Source organism: Odocoileus virginianus, unplaced genomic scaffold, assembly GCF_023699985.2.
Source record: "Odocoileus virginianus isolate 20LAN1187 ecotype Illinois unplaced genomic scaffold, Ovbor_1.2 Unplaced_Contig_17, whole genome shotgun sequence".
NCBI classification, from domain to species: Eukaryota; Metazoa; Chordata; class Mammalia; order Artiodactyla; family Cervidae; genus Odocoileus; species Odocoileus virginianus.
Window position 1 is genome coordinate 500418 of NW_027224334.1, and position 24292 is coordinate 524709.

The window sequence follows — 24292 nt, forward strand, 5'->3', positions numbered from 1 at the left end:
TGGAACGAACTATCGAGTGCCCATTAGTCTATGCAACAGCATACGCTCTAGTGATCACAATCTATAGCAGATGCATCATCTTTGAGTATGAAAGATGGCATTATAATGCCACTGCATCCAGAAACCTATTTTTATTCATCTTCTTCAGTTATTTAAAATATTTATTTGCTTTTTGGCTGTGGTGGGTCTTCATTGCTGCACAGAGGCTTTCTCTAGCTGTGAGGAGTGGGGGCTACTCTCTGCCTGTGGTTTCCCATTGCACTGGCTTCTCTTGGGGAGCGCGGGCTCTGGAGCGCGTGGGCTTCAGTAGTTGCAGCGCGTGAGCGCAGTAGTTGAGGCTCCCAGGCTTTAGGGAACAGCTTCAGTAGCTGTGGTACACAGGCTTAGTTGCTTCATTACACATGTGATCTTTCCAGGCCAGGGATCAAACTGGTGTCCCTTGCATTGCAAGGCAAATTCTTTTGATCCAACAGGGAAGCCCTATTTTCTTCACTTCTTGATGGTAGCTCAGCCAAGTCAAATTCCAGATATTAAGTGAGCTGATACATCCAGTTAAATATTGGGATGGTCGAAAAGATTGTTCGGTTTTTTCCACAAGATGGTATGGGAAGACCTGAACGAACTTTTTGGCCAAACCAATAGTTTCATGTATTTCATTGTTATTATCATCGATTTTTTTACTGGTGTGATTTGCCTTGTAAAGTGATTGTCCAAGAGTCCAGAATGGGTGAGATAGAAGTTCCTCTCTTCAAGTGTAGTAAATTGACTGTATCTTTAACCATTTGGTTTACAGAATTGTTTGCTTATATGTATATTGGGCAGAGAAAACACGTCATTTTATAAACTTGATTATCCAAAATACAAATGTAATGTTTGTATGTAAAGCTTACAGAATGGAGTGTTTATTCTTTAGAAAAGTGAGATATAGGAGAAATAGTTGTACTTCTAAGAATTTAATCTGCAAGATAAATTATAATTCTTATAGAAGTTTACATATTTACATTTGGACCAAACATTTTAATGTTGCTGGATAATTAATGCACTAGAAATCAGGAAAATGTATGGGATTGATCAGTATATTTGATCCATGTTGCTTCTTTGCTTGAAATATTTGTCTGAAGAAATTTTGCCATTGCTGGAAATGGAGTCTAAAAAGAAATTGCCTGAGTACTTTAACTATCAGTTCAGTTCAGTCACTCAGTCATGTCCAACACTTTGTGACCCCATGGACTGCAGTACGCCCGGGATCCCTGTCCATTGCCAACTCCCAGAGCTTGCTCAGACTCATGTCCATTGAGTCAGTGATGCCATCCAACCATCTCACCCTCTGTCGTCCCCTTCTCCTCTTGCCTTCAATCTTTCCCAGCATCAGGGTCTTTTCAAATGAGTCAGTTCTTTGCATCAGGTGGCCAAAGTATTGGAGTTTCAGCTTCAGCATCAGTCCTTCCAATGAACACTCAGGACTGATCTCCTTTAGGATGGACTGGTTGGATCTCCTTGCAGTCCAAGGGACTCTCAAGAGTCTTCTTCAACACCACAGTTCAAAAGCATCAATTCTTCGGCACTCAGCTTTCTTTATAGTCCAACTCTCACATCCATACATGACCACTGGAAAAACCATAGCCTTGACTAGATGGACCTTTGTTGGCAAAGTAATGTCTCTGCTTTTTAATATGCTGTCTAGCTTGGTCATAACTTTCCTTCCAAGGAGTATATGTCTTTTAATTTCGTGGCTGCAGTCACCATCTGCAGTGACATTGGAACCCCCCAAAATAAAGTCTGTCACTGTTTCCACCATTTCCCCATCTATTTGCCATGAAGGGATGGGACCAGATCTGAATGTTGAGCTTTAAGCCAACTTTTTTCACTCTTTTTTCACTTTTCTTTCCCTACTCTCTTCTTTCACTTTCATCAAGAGGCTCTTTAGTTCTTCACTTTCTGCCGTAACGGTGGTGTCATCTGCATATCTGGGGTTATTGATATTTCTCCCAGTAATCTTGATTCCAGCTTGTGCTTTATCCAGCCCAGTGTTTCTCTTGATGTACTCTGCATATAGGTTAAATAAGCAGGGTGACAACATACAGCCTTGACAGTACTCCTTTTCCTATTTGGAACCAGTCTGTTGTTCCATGTGCAGTTTTAACTGTTGCTTCCTGACCTGTATGCAGAGTTCTCAAGAGGCAGGTCAGGTGGTCTGGTATTCCCATATCTTTCAGAATTTTCAACATTAGCTTTCACTAAATAGGCATTTATCCATAAAAATCTATGTCTTTTTTTAGTGTGTTTGCTTAAACTTTGTATAAATGGCATTATAATGTTATGAATCATCCTTGAATTTCCTTTTGTCCCTCAACAATATATTTGCTTTAACTCTGACATAGTAATCCATTTTTGTGCATAATTAAGTTTAGTTATCAATTCCCCTGAAGTGAACATTTAGGTTGTTTCCAGTTTTCAGTGTGAGAATTCTTTAGTAAATGTTTTTGTGGTATATTTCCTTGAGCACATAGAGTATACAACCTAGAAATGAAATTAAGTAGTATACAAATATTCAGTTTTACCAGGTATTGCCAAATGCTCTCTGAATGAATTGTACCAATTACCTTGCCACTAGTATTAGTATTGTATAAAGGTTCTTGTTTCATATTTTCCCCAATGTCTGAATGTGAAAGTTTTAAATTTTGTCCAGCCTGAAAAGTGAAATCACATTTCATTTTTATATTTAAATATTCTTAATATTCATAGTTACTGGCAATAGATAAAAGCTATACTTCTTTTTTTTTTTTTTTTTTTAACTGGTTATTAGGTTTTCTTTTCTGCCAGCTATCAAGTATATACTATGTCAATTTTTGTCATAGTATATACTGTGACTTATTTATTTTTTTAGTGAATATAGATCTCTATATAATCTGAATAGTAATCCTATTCTTGGTTATATGCTGTGCAAGTACCTTTTCCAGGTCTGTGGCTTATATTTAAAATTTATTTCATGGCGATCTTCGTGTTGTTAGCTTTTAATTGTGATGCAAGAAATATCATCAGTCTTTCCCCTTAAGCCTTATATGTCTTTCTTTTCTTTTTGTATTGTTGAGGAAAACTTCCCTACTCCAATATCCTTAGAATGTTTTAAAGTCTGCTTTTTATATTAGGTCTTTAATCTATGTAAAATTATTGTTATGCTGTAAGTAGCATCAATTAATATTTTCATATGGATTATGAATGGTACCAGCATCATTTATTGACTAATCTATACTTTTGTCACCAATTTATATGTTTGGTTCTGTTTGTGTTTTTAATTATGTTCCATTATTCTATTTACTTATTTATGCAGTGATGGAAAACATAAATTTCTATTTTTCTATGAATTTATTCCATCACCACCTTGGAACATTTCCAATCAGTTCAGTTCAGTCACTCAGTTGTGGCCAACTCTTTGAGACCCCATGGACTGCAGCACGCCAGGCTTCCCTGTCCATCACCAACTCCTGGAGCTTGCTCAAATTTATGTCCATCGAGTTGGTTTTGCTATCCAACATCTCATCCTCTTCTCCTCCTGCCTTCAATCTTTCCCAGTATCACGGTCTTTTCAAATGAGTCAGTTCTTAACATCAGGTGGTCAAAGTATTGGAGTTTCAGCATTAGTCCTTCCAATGAATATTCAGTCCAACTCTCACATCCATACATGACTACTGGAAAAACCATAGCCTTGACTAGATGGACCTTTGTTGGCGAAGTAATGTCTCTGCTTTTTAATATGTTGTCTAGGTTCAAGCCTTTTATAATTTCAATTGGGCAAACAATAGTCTATGGATATTAATTTGGTTCCTGTTATTGAATCAGTGTGGTAGTCATTAGTGTAGTCTATACAGTGTTTCCATGTTTTCTGCCTTCGAGGAAATCATAGGATTGCATTTTCTCTTTGCATTTAGGCACGAACATACAACTTATTTGTCCATAGGCTCATTCTTGAGCAGAAGCTTTAAATAGATGCTCCAGAAATCAGCCTGTGATTTGCCACAGTTTCTAATCCTGCCTTCCTGGCCAGTCATGGAAGCATGGAGATGGAAATTCTTTGGTAGACATAGAGATGGATGTAGCACAGATGAGCTTCAGTGGATGTGCAGCTGAGTACAAAATAAACCTCTGTTGTCTCTAAACCACTGAGATTTTTGGAGTTGTTCATTGCTCTAACATACTCTGGCATTTCCTAGCTAATACAGTTAATATTATACAATTTGAAATTTGATCATTAGGAAAATGGTAAACAAACATCTTACTTTTGTCAGGAGGTAATTATATTTTAATGTCTTTTTTTTTTTTCCAACTTCTTCCACTTCTTCTTTCAATTATATCACCCTTCATGCACTCATACTCCCTGATACACATGACCTCGCCAAACAACTGGAGCCAATTTTGAGGGCCTCTTCCAGCCTGCAGTTCCTCACTCAGCTTGTATCTTTTCCCTCAAGCCTACATTTCTTTTTGAGTGCTTATATTTTAAAAGATGATAACCTGGAAAGATAAATGTTTTACCTAAAATCTTTAATGATAAAGATCAAAATTATAACCCCATAGTGAAAGTTTATACATGAAAAGCTGGCTATTTCAGTTTCCTCTTTATCATATTGGTGTCTACTGACTTGACATAGTTTTTAAACTGGCTCAGATATTAATATCCATAATTCTTTGTTGGAGTTCATCACAGTCACATTTATTGACTCTTGTAGTTCTGGAATGTTATGGATAAGAGGATAAAGATAAGAAGTGGAGGGGACACTGAGAAGATACTACCCAGGCAGAAGTATCTTTTTCATATAATCTTTCCATGGATAAAGGAGCTTCCTTGATAGCTCAGTTGGTAAAGAATCCACCTGCAATGCAGGAGACCCCAGTTCAATTCCTGGGTGGAGAAGATCTGCTGGAGAAAGGATAGGCTACCCACTCCAGTATTCTTGGGCTTCCCTTGTGGCTCAGCTGGTAAAGAATCCACCCACAATGTGGGAGACCTGGGTTCAATCCCTGGGGTTGGGAAGATCCCCTGGAGAAGGGAAAGGCTACCCACTCCAGTATTCTGGCCTGGAGGACTCCATGGATAGTCCATGGGTTGCAAAGGGTCAGACACGACTGAGTGACTTTCACTTACTCACTCCATGGATGAAAACTTCCTTCTAAACATGTGAAATCATCTCACATTACTGGAGGAGTTGACAGCGATGGAGATGGGGAAAGGTCGAAATTAAAGCCCAGAGAAGGGCTTCCCTAGTGGTCCAGTGTTTAAGAATCTTGCCTTGCAATGGAGGGGACATGGGTTTGATCCCTGGTTGGGGAACTAAAATCCTACACCCCACATGCTATGGACAGCTAACCCTGTGTGCTGCAAAAAGGAATAATAAAAAGAAGAAGAAGAAAAGCTCAAAGAACTACATTTTTGACTGTTCATAGTTTGATGTGAAATATATGAATCCCTGGATTGGAATGTTTGCCTCCTAACACCTACAGGTGTTAGGAGAGTTAGTGGTCTGATACTGATGATGAGCAATTTTGGAGCATGGAGCATGAAGCATGTCAGGCTTAACCATGTGGTGGTAAGCCCACCTTGGAAGCTTTGCATTTGACAGAAAGTGAATACAGGATTTCTCAGACAGAATGCACGTGTGAGAAGGGATGTCGTAGCGGACATCACCCAAATTCCTATTTGTAATGTATCAAAGACTCCTGATGAGGATTGAAGACATCCAGAAGAATCATGTCAAGTATCCACAACTACTCTTTATACCTGTTATAGTTTCACTGAAGAGTATCAAGCCTCTGTGGTATTGAAATACTTTCTTGCCAAACTTCTTCCTCCTTAAAAAAAATGAATGTTGATTGGTTAATTAAAGTTTATCTCTCTCTCTCTTTTTAGGTGGTTCTTTGGAGCAATCAAGAGAACAGATGCTGAAAAACAACTATTATATTCAGAAAATCAGACAGGAGCTTTTCTAATCAGAGAAAGTGAAAGTCAGAAAGGCGATTTCGCCCTTTCAGGTATGGGAGTTGTTTTATGTGATTTAAGTATGGATTTGAGAGTCTGTAGTCATGTCCTTCTGTGTGAACATGGACATGTTCATTTTAAGTTTGCCTTCTTTATCTTCAGAATAGTACCAACAATAAATGTACTGAACCACCCGAGTAATATAAAAATTAGCAAAAAAAAAATTTCTATCTATGGTTAGTAGTATCTATAAATAGTTTCAAATATATACTCTCTAAGTATGAAATGAAAACTATATGGATCTGCCTGTGTTTTTGCACTTTTGCATAATCTACTAGCCTATCCTAGAGAAATGATAAGCAAGAAGCAGAGTCTAAACTTGTCAGAACTGATCTTGTCATAATACCTTTTTTTTTTTTTTTTTTACATTTCATTTGTATTTGCCTGGTAAATAGAAAGTGAATTGAAATTCTGAATGCCAATGCACTTAATTAACCCATGACATGTAACATTTGGTCAAATGTAGTTTTCTGGCTAAGAGTCAAGTATGTGTTTACTTTATAATATCCTAGAAGACAAGAAACATAGGGGACCTCAGAGTTATCTTAAGCATTACAGGTGCTTATATATTAGGTAGTCATCAGCCAAAAGCTAGATTAAATGTTTTAGATCCTAGCATTAAAAATATAGAAGAAGAATATTTCCATGAGGAAAACACAGGAAAAGTAGGATTACTTGAGTCATATCTTTAAATAATTCCCAGGCTACAGTGACTGTTCTGAACACTTTCTAAGTAGAATATTATGGAACAAAACAGCTTTGTAGGCTTAGAATAAAATTACAAGGATATTGGCTGTTATGTGCTGAGAATACTCTAGTGCTTGCCTATGGATTTAGGAAGCTTTGTAGGCTCTACTTGGAGACCAGCATATCATTATAAATTCCTTTTCAATGAAGTCAAACCATTTAGAGTCTTGCAAACAAATTATCTGATTGCTGTGTATTCACTGGGGGGGGGGGGGGGGCAAGTAAATGTAGACCTTTATGTTCTGCTGAAAGGGAAATTTTCTCATTTGCCAGAAGGAGGGTGATACAGGAGAAAAATGGGGAAAACGGGTCTTTGATATATCTACATTCAAACAAACAAATGAACGAACAAGCCAATTGCTGACTTTGATTACCACTAACGATCTTCAGGTATATCAGTCATGAATTTATTTCTTAGTGCACTTGTCTCCTAATCAGTCTGAATTGATGGTCTTCAATTTTGCTGATGGTTGTGCACTAAAGGAAGGCAAATAATATCCCTTTTCTATCTCTGTCTTTCCCACATGAGTTTTCCTTTGAAGTATTGTCGTTATTCCTCCGGCGGCAATGGTTCCTAGCTGTCAGAGAAGAGCTTCATGAGGAAGCGTGATTTATTGATGCTGGGGCAGTCGCTGAGAAGCAGCCGCCCAAGGTTGGGGTGGGTGCTAATTGGCTTGTTGTGATCCTTGCAAGGCTGTCAGCTCTTGTGAGGTCTGCGTTGATCTGGGGAGAGAGTTAGGGCCGTGACACCTCTCATAATGGCGTGACACTAATTAGCTGTGAATTAGAGCACTGCTTTTGGATATTACATATTATATGTGGTAGCCGGAGAATCTGTCTTCATTAGATGCATGACAGGTAGTTTTAGTGGCCTTACTGTTATTTGTCATTGGTAGAGAATTGTTTTTCTGATGAAAAATATAAAATTCTGACTACATGTCAACTGGTTCGGCTATTTCTTGACTTCAATCAATTACTTTAAAGGAAATGATTATTGTTATTGCTATTAACATTAATTTGATTTGGTGTCCCATAAGCATTTATGTTATTGTTTAAGGTACACTTTCAGAAAAATACACCTTGAGGGCTAAAAAATGACTTTCAGGTGAGTTTTTCAGAGAAAACACTGCATTGCACATAATGATTTTACTTTAGGTAACTCTGCATGGGAAAATCTCTAGAGGAGGAGAGGGAGATCCAGATTCATCCTCAGCGAAACCCTTTCAAGAGCAGATGATACTAGACTGAAGATAATAAAAAAATGACCACCCCGAGGGCATGAGGCGAAAAGGCTTATCACTAGTATTCAGGTTGATGCATCTAATAGCTGATATCATTTTTTTATACTGTTTATTTCTGGAGCAAACGTTTGAGTGCCTACTCTGTGCCAGGCCTTTGGTAAATCGAGGGCATCAAGGAGAGCAGGGCACTGTCTCAGGAGGGTTATAACATGGCTGTCTCGTTGTGAGATGAGAGGGGGCAGGGGCCAAGTCTAGGAGAGGGCATTAGGAAGGATTCACAGAGGCCGAATTTGTGTTCAGTTTGCATCACAAGGTAGCGGAGTGACAGTGATTATTTCTGGCAAGGACAATGAGCAGAGTTGTGATATGTCTGGTGTTATGTGGAATGGAGGGTGAGAAGGGGGAAAGAATAGTGCAGGGGTGTGTGTGTGTGTGTGTGTGTGTGTGTGTGTGTGTGTGTGTGTGTGTAAAGCAGTGATGGAGGAGAGCAGGAATGGCCAAAAATGAGCCTGAAAAGTTGGAGCTAAACTGTTCAGGGCCTTGTATACTAGCCTGAGAAATACAGACCTTTTTCTCTAGGTTCGAATATAGAAGGAGGTGTTAGGTAGAAAGTGCCTTGGGCTAAACGGTGGTGGCAGTGTGGAAAGCAGAACGGGTGAATGATTTATAGGTGATGGTCTGGGGAGAAAGGCTTCCCTGGTGGCTCAGATGGTAAAGAGTCTGCCTGCAATGCAGGAGACCGGGTTCAATCCCTGGGTCGGGAAGATCCCCTGGAGAAGGAAATGGCAATCCACTCCAGTATTCTTGCCTGGAAAATCCCATGGATGGAGAAGCCTGGTGGGTTACAGTTCATGGGGTTGCAAAAAGTCGGACATGACTGAGCGACTTCACTCACTCTGGGGAGAAATGACCAGTAAACAGAAGCATCATCGCTGCTCTCTGAAATCACAGATGTGAGACAGCAGAGTCAGTCAGCATTCCAAGGAGTGGGGCCTGGGAACCTACAGTTAGCCAGCTGCACTGAGGCTTTGCTTGTGTCCAGAAGCCGCACGGCCCCTCTGTTCCTCTCCTTTTTTAATGCGGCAAGTGCAGAAGTGGCCTTAGGGCCCTCGAGAGCAGCCTGAGTTTGCTGTTCTTGTTCAGTTGCTAAGCCATGTCTGACTCTTTGTGAGTCCATGGACTGCAGCACACCAGGCTTCCCTGTCCTTCACACTCCCAGAGTTTGCTCAAACTCATGTCCATTGAGCCGGTGACACCATCCAACCATCTCATCCTCTGTCGTCCCCTTCTTCTCCTGCCCTCAGTCTTTCCCAGCATCAGGGTTTCTTCCAATAAGTCTGCTTTTTGCATTAAGTGGCCAAAGTATTGGAGTCTCAGCTTCAGAATCAGTCCTTCCAATGGATATTCAGGGTTGATTTCCTTTAGGACTGACTGGTTTGATCTCCTTGCTGTCCAAAGGACTCTCAAGAGTCTTCTCCAGCACCACAGTTTGAAAGCATCAATTCTTCAGTGCTCAGCCTTCTTTATGGTTCAGCTCTCACATCCATACATGACTACTGGAAAAACCATAGCTTTGACTATATGGGCGTTTGTTGGCAAAGTGGTATCTCTGGTCTTTAATACAGCTGTCTAGGTTTGTCATAGCTTTTCTTCCAAGGAGCAAGTGTCTTTTAATTTCATGGTTGCAGTCACCATCTGCAGTGATTTTGGAGCCCAAGAAAATAAAATCTGTCACTGTTTCCACTTTTCCCCCATCTATTTGCCATGAAGTGATGGGACTGGATACCATGATCTTAGTTTTTTAAATGTTGAGTTTTAAGCCAGCTTTTTCAGTCATCTTCTCCTGTGAGCACACCAAAACTGCAACTAGCTGCAACATCCATCAACAGAAGGACACTGGAACCCACCAAAAAACATACTCCATGTCCAAGGACATAGGAGAAGCAGCAATGAGATGACAGGAGGGCAGAGTCACATTAAAATCACCTACCAGGTGGGCGACCCACAGACGGGAAGAACAATAATACCAAAGAACTTCTCATGCTGTTGCAAATGTTCTAGGTCCCACATCAGACTTCCCAGCCTGAGGATCTGGCAAAGGGACTGGGACTCTGCAGGGAATCTGACTTTGAAGGACAGTGGGATTTGATTACAGAACTTCCACAGGACTTGGGGAAACAGAGACACTTGGAGGGCACAGACAAAGCCTTGTGCGTACCAGGACCCAGGGGAAAGGAGCAGTGACCCCACAGGAGACTGAGCCAGACCTGCCTGTGAGTGTGTGAGGGTCTCCTTCAGAGGAGTGGGTCGGTAGTGGTCGCCGCAGACAGGGGCGCCGGCGGCAGCAGCAGCAGACCTGGGAGGTCCGTGTTGCCAGAAGTCCTCTTGGAGGTCCTCTTCAGCTCTGCCGTGGAGCCTGAGGACTCCAGGACTGGTTTGCCTTTCCAGGAATGGGTCGCCTCAAGCCTAACAACTAACAGGGAGGGAGCACAGGCCCACCCATCAGCAAATTGGATTAAAGGTTTACGGAGCATGACCCTGCCCACTAGAGCAGGACCCTGTTTTCCCCACAGCCAGTCCCTCTCATCAGGAAACTTGCACACACCTCTTAGCCTGATTTTGGATATCAGCTATTTGCAGGGTGGTTTGAAAAGCCCAGCTCCTCTGGGCTTTGGCACTGTGGAAAATTGTAGCTCCTCTTTTGTGGAAAAGGAAATCATAGGACCTGTCAGAAGTAGAATTCAGGTGCAGCCCTTCTTACTGCTCAAAGAGGGCAGTGGGGGGACAGGCCCAGTGGCCCTGGTATCATGCAGTTTAGAAATAGCTCCTGGGGCTTTTTGCTGAAGAGTCTTGTTTATCTCTATCAGTGATGGCTTGAATCAGGGCAGAGGTTTAGAGGATAGGGCATGGAGGTGAGAAATATTTAAAAGATAAAGCCAACAGGAATTGGTGGCTGATCAGAAATGAGGTAAAATAAAGGAGAATACCTAATCTAGGGTAACTGTGATTGGGGGAAACTAGTCACCTGAGCCATGATGAAGTCCATGAGAAGAAATACTAAGAGTAGAAAGAAGAGGGAACCAAAGGAAATAAGTTTAGAGGGTTGAATCAATTGCAGGAGGACATATCTCTTTTTAAACTTGTGTCTGCTGAGCTGAGAACTCACTGTGATACATCTCCATTACATTGAACATGTAGGTCCCATGGAAAGTGCAGCACTTTTACAATAGTACTTTGTGATTGCTTTGAAGCCTGCTACCTACTCTTGAGAATATAAGGTTGGTCTCTGCAGTAACATAATTTAATTTTTAAAATAAATAGACTAGAATTTCTAGAACTGAAGTATCTCACAAATAGCAGAACTGCCTTTACAGAAAAGATATCACTTTATGTGAAAGGCCATAGCTGGGGCAATTATTATGTTCATTAAGGGCAGTTTTGATACTTGGGAATGGCCAGAATCACTGGAAGAAATTTCTGAATCATATGGCTGATTAACCTGAGTGATACCATGAGCTTATAACTTGGTAAATATTTCTTCATGCCTTATAAATTCATTCTGAAGGCAATTCAAAAAATAATGGGAACAACAGCAGCTTCGTTAGGGAAGAAGTGTACCCTTTCATGTTGACCTTGTGTGTATCATGCTGAACTTACGTATTCAAAGATTCATTTAAATTTGAATTACTCTTTCACTGTAGGTAAAAATGTGCTTTTCAAACTAGGTTATGCACTCCTTGAGCTGAAGCAACATATGTTTATTGCTTCTGTTTCACGCTTCTTCTCTGTCTCCATAGTTGCCAGTACAGTTTGTAAGGACGGTAGATGCTCAAACGCTCACGTCTTTACCCTGTCATCTACCAGCAGCAAAGATAAGCAAGGCCATTGTCGCTTTCTTAAACCTCTGAAGTCTGGACCATGTAAGATCACAAATAATCCTATTTGCTATGTTTCAGACTTATTTTAGAAAGACAGCTTCTCACCTTAACAAATTAGTTGTTTCCAGATAATAAGGCTTGTAGGGAAGACAGAATTGGAGAAGGATGTCATTGGCATTATGGCCCTGTATCTCTCTGCCTGGCCCAGAATTTAGACCCAAACTCACTTTTCACTAACTGCTGAGATCCCACTATTGCTCCCAAACTTTCTAAGACCTGCTGACTCATTCTAATCCGATGCTGACCAATGGCAAAAGGCTGTGTATTTCATTATCAGTCCCCCAGCCTCCATTTATTTTTCATTTAAAATTAATGTGGACATAGTGGCCACAAGAGAATGTCAGGAATTCTATTACTATTAGCCATGGATGTAAATACAACAGTATATCTCAAGGAGGGGCAAGTAATAATTGGTTGGAAAAAAAGTGCTCCTTCAATTTATTATGCAATGAAGTGTCTATGGATTCTGGGAGCATTTTGATATTGGTTAGAGATGTTTTGCTTTTTAAAAAGTGCACACGGTGCAGAAAGAAAATTCTATGTTAACAACTCCAGTATCTCATATAAAATGTATTAAATTTTAAACATGTTGGTGCCATCTTAGAAAATGCCTTTTAATTAAAGTCATAATTTAGTTTTGTTCAACTTAATTGGAAATATCATTGCCCATAATAGCAAGTGGTGTTTTTTGGTAAGTAATCATATTATGCCTCCCTTTTCTTAACATTACTACTGATAAATTATATTTCAGATGTTTTACTCTATAAAGTTAAATTAACATTTTATTATGTAGTACATATATCTGTGTTTATGTCTGTACACACACACATGCACGCACACACACACACAGATACACAGGCAAAATACTTTTTTCTCTAGGCACCCAAATTCAATATGGGTTTGGATAGCAGGACATTGCCACACCTGAGGTGTCAAACCAGTTCTCTCTGGATCTTGGGCATTGATAATATATGAACTTGATGATCTCAAACTGGGGAAAAAGGGGAAGGATTAAGCGCAGAGTTGAGCAGGGGAATACAAAAGGAGGCATAGATAAGGAAGAATATTTGAGACATGGTGCTGAGTTTTTGATTGAACAGGAAACTAAGATACCTTGACTTTGGAAATGAAAGTCAGAGAGTCACAGGCCTTCCAATTCCTCCTCCTTACCACCAGCCTTGAGAAAGTTTAGTTTATATTTCATGGAAATAATAACTAAATAAATGTTTATATTTCAAGGTTGCTGCTACTGCTGCTGCTAAGTCGCTTCAGTCGTGTCCGACTCCGTGTGATCCCATAGACGGCAGCCCACCAGGCTCCGCCGTCCCTGGGATTCTCCAGGCAAGAACACTGGAGTGGGTTGCCATTGCCTTCTCCAATGCATGCAAGTGAAAAGTGAAAGTGAAGTCGCTCAGTCGTGTCCGACTCTTAGCGACCCCATGGACTGCAGCCCAACAGGCTCCTCTGTCCATGGGATTTTCCAGGCAAGAGGACTGGAGTGGGTTGCCACTGCCTTCTCCTATATTTCAAGGTTAACCTAATTCTTAAATACAGTGTCTAAGTGGCGAAAACGTGTTATTGAAAAAACAAACAAACAAACAAACACTGTGAAATTAAGCCTAATGAGAATATTTCACATGGTGTTTACACAAACATGGATGTTATCTACAATGCTGAATGCTATATGTGTACCTTTATTTTAAAACCAAAACACCACGCGGACTTCCACTTTCTGGTCCCCCCTCTTCGCAACTGCAGCCAAGGAGGGCTTTTAGTCAAGCATGTGCTCCCTCTAGTGGCATGTCAAGAAATAGCATGCCGTTATGGAAACAATACAGGAGGTTTTTTAGTTTAGATTTTCTGTTTCCACGACTCATTAATTTAAAGAAAGGGGAAGGATATATGACTTTTAGTTTAAAAGAAGTTTCTAATTTTAAAATATCTCTATCAACTTGTGCTATAAATAAAATCACATCCTACTGGCAATAATTTTATTAATTTCAAAAAATTGACCAATCTTTGTATTTTCTTAATGATTCAAGTTACCTATTTTCCGTGTCCTGATAGTTACATAAGACGTGTTCATGATATACAAAGTAAATGAAATAGACACAATCCAATTTAATAAATGAATAGCTCTAATTTTTAAACTATGTATTTCAAATGATACATGTATATTAGCTACTTTATAACTATTTGTCAGCATTGCATCAATCATGAAATCATTTCTAATGCATCTTAGAAACATGCTTTGCATCAGGTTATTAGATGCTTTGGCACGGGAACTACAAATTAAGGAAGTATTCTGTTGTCTTAAAAGCCTAGCCATGGCAGAGATTAAATTTATTTTCCTATTTGTTTCAGTGGGGCAGGAACCTTCTTTAAATCCTCTCTCATAGCTATCTCCTTTTCACCTGCAGAAACTTTAAAAAATCTTTTGCCAGAAGTAAAATATGGAGGAAAAAATATAAAAGGAAAGAAGCAAAACTTATATTTCTATTTTCATATAATTTTAGTAAGCATAATTTTCTTTATATCTTTTATGTGTATAATCCTGAACAAAATGATGACCCAAGCCTTAAAGAACTTGTGATTTATTCATTCATTCATCAAATACTTATTTAATGCCTACTATGTGCAGTTGGTATTCAGAAGGCTGGGCTACAATGGTAAACAAGACAGTCCCTGCCCTCATGAAGTGTATCTTCTAGTTGGTAGTGGAGGGGAAATGCCAACTGAATAGAAAAGACACACTTTTATAGGAAAGGTATCTACTTACTTGTGTTAACTCTGGTTTTTACAAGACTAAGCAAATAGTTGAAATCAGGGAAAATATTTTGATTTTCTATATTGAATAATGATGGATTGGAGTAGAAATGAGGATTACTTTCTTACATTGGAAATTTGAGAGAAATCTGGAAGCAGAATTTTATTCTGAGATTATCTAGGTTGGGAAGATGAGGTCATCAGAGTGATAGTTGGATTCTCCCGTCAACAGGAAGAAACTCAGCAGCCTGGTTGCATGGGTTTGGCTTTTTTCTCTTAGGAGCAATGTGGCTTTGGGCAAATCACTTAGCCTCTTTGTGCTTCAGGCTCCTCTTTAGGAAGCAAGCAAGAAAGAGTTTCTCAGTCGTGTCCAACTCTTTGCGACCCATGGACTGTAACCTGCCAGGCTCCTCTGTCCATGGGATTCTCCAGGCAAGAATACTGGAGTGGGTTGCCATTTCCTTCTCCGGGGGATCTTCCTGACCCAGGGATTGAACCAGGGTCTCTGGCCTTGCAGGCAGACTCTACTGTGTAAGCCGCCAGGAAGTCCTCTTGGTAAAATGGAGATTAAATATAGTATCTGCCTCCTGGTGTTATTGTTTGGATTAGATGAGTTAATGCATGAAAAGTGCTTAGAACACTGCCTGGCACCAAGTTGGCAATGTAGATACATGTTATTGTCATTAAAATTCAAACCAAGCCTTTGGAGAGCTTGTCCCATGATCCTAGCTTAGTGTCATGGCTTAATGATGGGACTCTGAAATTAACAATATGATCAGTGCTGTCTGGGATGGCAGGAAGAAGACATTGGCTTTGTTCTTTCCTCTTTGAAATTTGTGGTGTGACCAGCACTTTGCTGTGGTAGTTTTGGTAATTTAGGTTGCAAAAAATGAGGGTTGGATACTTTAATGGAGCTGCTGTTGTTGGGTGGGAGGGCTGCCCAGTAGACAGGGCAGAATCCTAAGCATCAAGCACGTTACTCCACATGCAGCCCACTGTCTTTCCCTGCAGGTGCCTTTGTCATAACGACGAGTCTTCAGAATTTTCAGGTTTTATTTAAATGTTGAAGCTTGTGTCCCAGTTTTCTCTTTTGGAAAGTAGCAGTCATAATTTTTCTCTACCTCATTCGAATGTTACGATGGCTATATTTATTTCCTTGTTAGAATGGTAGACATTAGAGAATCTGAACTGGAAAGGACTTTTAAGACACTTTCTTTGTAATTGATGGAATTGGAGACAAGACAGAGTAAGTTGCTCATCAAAGGTAACCTAACTAGATCTGAGCATAGCTAGTTCCAAAATCAGATCTTTTGGCAGCTTTTAAATCTCTTTCAGAAGTCACATTGCTTTCTTTAAAATGTTCTGTATCAAGCAGATTTTGCTCCTGAATCTCAGTGGTTTACTCATGTGACATGTTGCTTGATCACGCTTGGTTAGATTCTGTCCCAGATAGAAAGCCTAGGTTCATTTCCATATGGCTTTCGTTCTGGGACTTAGGTCAAAGGCGTAGCCACTGTCCCAGGCATGGCACTCTCCTGGTGGAGAGCAGAAGATTGAAGGGGCAAGGGGGGAGGAGACCTACTATTCAGACTCTTTACTGCTTCTGCTAGGATGTGCCATATGTTGCTTGCCCCCACTCCATAGCAAGTCACACACCCACACCCTAAGTCAATGGGATGGGGAAGGATGCTGCACCTATTAGAAGCCAAGAAAGAGTGATTGATTCACTGGCCTCATGTCTCACATAATTGTGTGTATGTATGCGTACATGTATGCATGGTCAGTCGCTTAGTCATATTTAACTCTTTGCGACCCTATGGACGATAGCCCACCAGGCTCCTCTGTCCATGGAATTCTCCAGGCAAGAATACTGAAGTGGGTTGCCATTTCCTTCTCCAGGGGATCTTCCTGACCCAGGGATTGAACCCACGTCTCTTACATCTCCTGCACCGGCAGGCAAGTTCTTTACCACTCGCACCTCCAGTTAAATGCGATCAAAGGGCTCAGAAGCCAGTAGGAGAGGTCCAGTGTAAATACCCAGGAGCAACACTGTGGAATGAGTTCAGTAGCAGAAGTCTATTAACAGTGGGATATGCAGGACCAAGTGAGTCACTCTGCTTGCCCAGGTCTGCAGGCTTAATTGAGGAGAAGGGCCTGAGCTGGACCTTGAAAAATGAACTTGTTTCTAATAGGTAACTAGAACAGCATTCTACTTGGAGTAAACAGTTCATGCAAGTGCACAGAAACAGGAAGCATCATGGTGCCTTCCAGAAACTACTGATAAGTGTTGAAACCTTGAGGGTAGGGTGCAAAAGAGAATTCTGTTAAGGTGTATGACCATTAGGCAATGGGGTACACTTGAAGAGCTTTAAAAAGGAGAATCATAAATTCAGATCTGGGTTTTAGAAGGTGATTCTGGTGACTGTGGAAGATGGACAGAGATGTTGGAGACAGGGAAAGCAGTGGTCCAGAAGAGAGAAACTGAGGGGACATGCTGTAGGGTGATGGTGATGGGGAGTACAAGTTGATAGGATATAATGCTCGGTTGGAGATGAGAAATCAGGAAGGCAGAGGAATCAGGGGTGACCCCTGAATCTCTAGCTTTGCTGTCTGGGTTTCAGGATGGCAATGCCATTCGCTGAGAGAGAATATTCAAGTGGGGAGGAAACTGGGGAATACGATCATGGGAATTAAAGTTGTGACTTTACATTTAGTACAGTCAGCTGAAGCCGTGTATCTGCAGTGTTAGCAAGGACGATTGTGAAAGCTGAGGTGGTGGTCCAGGTCAGAACCAATATAGAAGGAGAAGATGTAGGTGGAGAAGATTCAGAACTAGTAAGAATAAGAAAAGTGGAATCACAGCATTAGATGGAAGAATGTTCAACCTACGTCTCCCTTAAAAAGGTGTCAGTTGCAGAAATAGACCTTCTCCGTAGCATTATCCTCATCTCAGGATTAAATAGTACCCATAAGCCTACTTGCTCCCAGAGCTGTGAGCAGTGACTTGTGAGAGTAGCCTAAAAATACTTGCTGTTTGGCAAGAGAGGGAGACAGTTGGTGGAGGGATTAAGTGTGTGGTGTGGGATTCAGCATTTTGTTGCCTGGTTTCGACTCATAGAATGAATATTTACCTGCTTTGTATCCAGGGGAAATTTACTTAATCTCCCTCTACTTTGTTTTCTCCTCTGTAAAACAATGAAGAAATATCCACATCCCTTAGGGTTGGTATGAGAATTAAATAAACTATGACATAAAAATGCACTTAGCACAGTGCTTGCTCAAGGCGGGTGCTCAATAAAAATCCAATTGGTTTTATGTTTGTGCGTAAAGAGTATTACCTTTTGCACAGGAAGATGGAGGTGTTGACCCCCCTTGCATTGAAACATGTACTTTGGACTCTTTTTCTGGGGATAGTGGTGAATCATGCTGAGTATCCATGATTGTTCACCTGATTCACACCTGAACTAGTAAAAGGCATTAGGAAGATGGTTGGCTAGCCTTCCAAAAGTAGCCTATGATTTGGAGATGGTTGGTCTTTATGTGACATGTTTACTTGAACATGACCAGAGCTGTTTGCCACCAGCTATGACAAATGAAGCCAAATCTAAACAGACTTGTGTACACTTCACCTAATACTTGTCTGAAATAAACAGCAGGAACATAATGAGCAAATGACCAAAAGTGGTCTTGCATATGTGAAAACAATGAAAAATGGAAGGAGACAGTATTCTGCTATGAAAATCAATTAGTTAATACATGAGAAAGTCCTTTGTATTTTCCCAAGGAGGTAAAACTTCATTTCGAAGTATTTCAATTGCCTTTCATCACATTTCTCCATGACTTTCGTGTTCATTCTGTTTAACTTGCCTGCTACTTACTGAGCTGGGGTGCAAAGAAGGAGAAGAGGGATTCAGGCTTGAGTTCTCCATCACTGAGAAGGCTTCCTGAGAGTTTGGGGTGAGTTTGATAGGGAAGATAAAGGTGGTATTCTAAAAGTCCTCAAACGTTCTCCTAAGAAATCAGTCAATTATTTCTTGAAAAAAAAGAGAAACAAAACAGGAAACAGGAAATAAATTGTTAAAAGTTTTCTACTATTTCTACTGTCATTAATAGGACACCCTAGATGACTAGACTTGGATTCCAGCCTTGCAAACTACTAGTAGTTTATTTTGAGACTCTAGGTTCATCAGTAAAAGAGGGATTTAGACTCAGTCATATGTAAAGTTTCTTGCCATTCACATATCATGGTTTCCTTTTTTTGATAGACTAGTAGAATTTGCAAAAACTGTCTAAACTAATATAGCTTCTTCCAAGAAATCCCTTATAATTTTAACTTTCTAAGTGGAGCATTAAACCTCCCAGAAACCCCAGAGAACCAGCCTGTTCCAGTGTTGTGCAATTCATTTAATTAGAAATTCTTTCTTATGTTTGGCAGATATGCCATTTTATTTGATTATATATCATTTCATTTGTGAATGTGTTTTCTTCTACAAAAGCTTTCAAGTTGGCTTACGTTGCTGAAACAGAGCTAAACATAAAAAAATAAGCAAACATTAAAAAAACATAAAATACAGCTAAACATTAAAAAAGACAAATCAATGAAAAAAACAGAAAAAATAGATCTTGCTGAGCCTCTAATGGGAGATAATTATCACAATTTAGAAATCACTTTAGCTTGGGGTTCTTTTGCAGTTAAGGCAGAAATGGAACCATATTGTGCTTCTCACTGGGTTATGTGAGAAGAGATGCATTATGATTTTAAGTGTCAAGTTCAAAGAGAAATGAGTTCATAGAGGTCTTTATATAAAGAATATCAAGTATCTTATTAGACAGTCTTGAATAATATGTGTGGACATTGTCTCAGGTGGTTAATTATGTTGCCTCTCTATAAAGTGGGAAGCATTATGTATATGCTTTTATTTTAAATTCACTATACTTTTATTACAGTTGGTTTGAAAAAACAGAATGAGTTAAATATTCACAAATCTGCCAATCTAGCACAACTATTATTCTGTTGGCAAATTAAATCATCTTAGCTCTCATGCAATTATGGTTTTCACAAGGAACCTCAGCTGGGTTTCTTCAGCAGGAAAGGACCCCAGGAAATAGTAGCAGCCAAATGTATCCTCATGTTTGCAATTATACTCTTAATTTTTTACCCCACTTATTACACTGAACACATTATATATTTTTCTTGTTACTACATAATTTTTATTATTTTATTTTTAATTCTCAATTTTAAGATTTGCTGCAATTTACCAGTCATTTTATGCTATAAAAATGTTGCATAAATATCCTTACACTTATTGCTTTCCCTGTTTTGGATGATGAACAGTGTTTAGTTTCCCATACAATGCTTTCATTGAATTTCAGGTTGGAAATTGGCTCACCTTAGTGGACAGTCTAATAACCAGCCCTTTGCAATGTGTTGATGTATTTACTCTTAAGAATGTTGTTGGTGATATTGCTTATTACATTTTCTGTGTTTTTCTTTATGAGGACTCATGCAAAAAATTTCTCTCATTTCAGTACCAGAAATCATGTGTTTTTTTTGAATAAGGATTTATTAATATTTTCTTCAGGGAATCAGGTAACTGAATGATTTTCCCTCATGTCTGTGAGCTGTCAAAAATGCAGAGAGCCAAATCTTTGGTGCATATCTAGCAAACATGAATGGAATGGAAATCTAAAGAATACCTTACATACAGTATACCAGCCTTGTTTCTGGAGTCATCATCCTTTTCTTTCCTTTTTGTCCTAATTCCTTCATCCACTTCCCTTAAATTTTATTCTATTTTGATGATTTATGCAAGCTTTTGGAGCTTTCTGGAACAAAGCAGAGATATAACTAAATAAATACATGTAAATACTTGGATTATTTCCTTAGGGTAAGTTTTGAAAAGTAGAAGCACTGGCTTTCGTGTCACATTAAATCTTAACCTAGTGAAAAATTTTCTGTAGGAAACTGAGATAATATAATCCATGAATGTAAATTCCTGGTGATTTATTGCCGATGTAATACTAAGTGAGAAGTTAGAGTCCTGAGAGGAATAAAGAGTCAAATTGTTTCCCTGAGACTTTCTGTGCAATATCAGTTCAGTTCAGTTCAGTCGCTCAGTCATGTCTGACTCTTTACGACCCCATGGACTGCAGCACCTGTCCATCCTGTCCATCACCAACTCCTGGAGCTTACTCAAACTCATGTCCATTGAGTTGGTGATGCCATCCAACCATCTCATCCTCTGTCATCCCCTTCTCCTCCCACCTTCAATCTTTCCCAGCATCAGGGTCTTTTCCAATGAGTCTAGTTCTTCGCATCAGGTGGCCAAAGTATTGGAGCTTCAGCTTCAGCATCAACATCATGTCTCTAGCTCTGCAATATCAGAGGCTGCAAATGCTCTTTTCATGCAAAACGGTGGTAGATATTTTTAAATTAAATTATGACAAAATATTGATTGCTATAATTATGTATTAATGAAAGTGATGCTCATCTTCATATCATATCATAGGTATAAACAACAAAATTGATATTTTGTTCTGAAAATTTAAGAGCCAGCTTTGACAGGGGATTGGTCTGCCTTTATAAAGAATTAGACCATAAAGTTCTTGAGGATAAGACCAGTGGTTTTCTCAAAAATATTCTAAGTATTTGGACAGACATGTGGTTTAGGCTCATGGATTTCTATGCTATATAATATGGAAAAGGCAGTTGATTTTTGCCTGTAAGCATAATTGTTCATATTGTCTTTGACTAAAAAGTACATCAATGGGTTTCCTTGACCAGTAACCATGCTGGAAGATCTCAGGACACAAGAGCTATCAGATGTACCCTCAAATAGCTTTTCTCAAAAAATTCTTTTTTTTTTTTTCATTTATTTATATTAGTTGGAGGCTAATTACTTTACAATATTGTAGTGGTTTTTGCCATACATTGATATGAATCAGCCATGGATTTACATGTGTTCCCCATCCTGAAACCCCCTCCCACCTCACTCAAAAAATTCTTAACTGGAGTATAATTGGTTTACAATGTTGTTTTTGTTTCTGTTACATTGTTACAACAAGGTGACTCAACCATAAGTATATATACATCCCCTCCCTCATGAACCTCCCTCCCATGCCCCACCCTTCAAATAGCTTTTTTTAGTAAGTTGTTTGAGTCACCTAATAGAGATATTCTCTTAAAGAGTCTTCACTTAACCTAGCAGTTTAGCAGTCAGACTTACTGACTGATGTTCATATCTCACTGAGTATGCCTTGCAGGGAGGCAGGTGACCTTGGGGACCAACCCAGTAGTTGAGTTTTATGCATGAAAAGAGTCAAATCCGTTTGTTCTCTTTGGTTTTGGTGGATTCTTTTTTTTTCCCACCAAAAAAGAACACGTCTTCTATATGATTCCACTTTAATATTTTGAGATAGCTGTATCAATACTTTGTTCTTTCAAAACTACTTGTACTGGAATTCTACTCTGTTTGCTGTAGAACAAAATAGTGCAAAATGGATGTTTGTCTTGGATTCTGTTTTAACGGGAGCTTCCCTGATAGCTTAGTTGGTAAAGAATCTGCCTGCAATGCAGGAGACCCCAGTTTGATTCCTGGGTCAGGAAGATCTGGGGAGAAGGGATAGGCTACCCACTCCAGTATTCTTGGGCTTCCCTTGTGGCTCAGCTGGTAAAGAATCCGCCTGCAATGTGGGAGACCTGGGTTCAATCCCTGGGTTGGGAAGATCCCTGGAGAAGGGAAAGGCTACCCACTCCAGTATTCTGGCCTGGAGAATTCCATGGACTGTATAGTCCATGGGGTCACAAAGAGTCAGACATGACTGAGCGACTTTCACTTTCATTACTTTCACTTCTGTTTTAATGGGGGATACAGTATAATGACTCAAATAGTATTTACTTACTGGTGTAGAACTATCTTGACATCATTTCTGAAGCAATGGCATAGTAGGTATTATCATGAGCGTAATAGTTTTGAAAAGTAAAAACCAACCTACTAAAGAGAAACCAACTAAACAGGGGTTTACATGTGAAGGAGTTCTCACACAGAATTTATAGCAGTTTCTTTACATAATACGTTTGGTAGCCACTATGTTATGTAGTCATTATTGTGCAAAGAGTGGAAAATTTTACTTTGGAAGTGGCTCTCTTTTGTTGACAATGCTATTTGATAATACTGATATTCTAATATAGTACTCACACATTGGACATTTAGAAATATCTATCATCCTTTGTGAATAATGACACTCAAACTACCCCTGTGGGAGTATATAGATAAGATGATTATTTTCATTTTCTAGATAAGGAAACTGAAATGAAATTCTTTGCCGAAGGTCAAAGAACAAATCACTGGCAGAATAAGATTAGAGCAGTGAGTTCTTGATTTTCAATCATTTGCTCAATCATCTAAGTCACATTGTTTTACTCAGTATGAGAGCAGATTATTATCAGTCATAGGAATAAGGCTATGCCCAGATGATGCAAGAAGACCAGCTGAAAAATGAAAATCTGCTCATTCAACCATTTGTTTATCTGTAAAATGCCAAACTGCTCATTATACTGATATTTTTCACTAAGCCTAATAAGTTGTCTTCATGTCTCACAGACACAGCCTTTAACTTAATGTTTATACTGCATTCTAAAGTTAATTTCTAGAGGCTCTGTCTTTTAAAAGCTTAATTTTGGAATATCAGAATTACTTAATATGTTCTGAATAAATTAGTCATGTGGTAAATTGAGGAAAAAACTCTTTGAAAGTGTTTTTGGATGAAATCTCACTCCTTTGTGCAGTGGTAAACAAACACCTTTTCTAACATTAGAGACTAAAATAAGATCTCACCATTAGGAGAAAATTGGGCTTTTATAACTGCCACCAACTCCTTGTAAATGCATTTGGGCCTGACATATGGGACTGAAATCATAAGACTGCATCTGTATCACATGGATTTCTGCACAATCAGTTACCTTGGTTGTGAAGGTGGCCAAATAATCAGGTGACCAGTGTCATGATCCTTATAGAAGGTTGTGGGCAGAAATAGCTGAATTCTTTCAATGTTCAATAAGCCTTTATTGTACTCCACATACATGCTTACCTGCGTTGCTGCAATATATCCTAATTCTTGGACATGTTCTGGTAGATTAATCAGTTGACAAGTGAAACATTTTCCCCTAGGTCAAATAGTATAAATGTGAGTCAAGACACAAGCTTGGGATGTCTGGCCTTCTAGTAGCTCAATTCATTCAACTGTGCTGCTCCTGAGTTTGTTGATGGATGATCCCATTGTATAGCTAGCCTTGTATGTTTTGCAGTTAAACTACTAAAATACTTTAACTAGTCTGAACTCAGTAATTCACAATAAGAATGGCATGAGCATTATCATTCACTCATAGCCTGTAGAATGTAGAATAGGTTTGATTCAATAATAAAGATTACGGTGAACTAGAACAGGAATAGAAAACTCATTTTTCCTTGGTTCTGAGATCATCTGAATTCAATCTTTATTAGGAATGGGCAATTTAGTAATGCGTGTGGACTCATTACTAACAAATTAAAACCACTTTAAGGAAA

The 24292-nt window shown here is 39.3% G+C and overlaps 1 protein-coding gene across 1 annotated transcript in view; it reads left to right on the forward strand.

Annotated features, from left to right (window-relative positions):
- Nucleotides 1-24292, forward strand: part of FRK (fyn related Src family tyrosine kinase) — a 97351-nt gene that overhangs the window by 52127 nt on the left and 20932 nt on the right. Inside the window, exon 2 of the mRNA XM_020894388.2 lies at nt 5906-6027. Within this exon, the coding sequence (XP_020750047.1) occupies nt 5906-6027 (122 nt within the window). The remainder of the gene's footprint in view (nt 1-5905; nt 6028-24292) is intronic.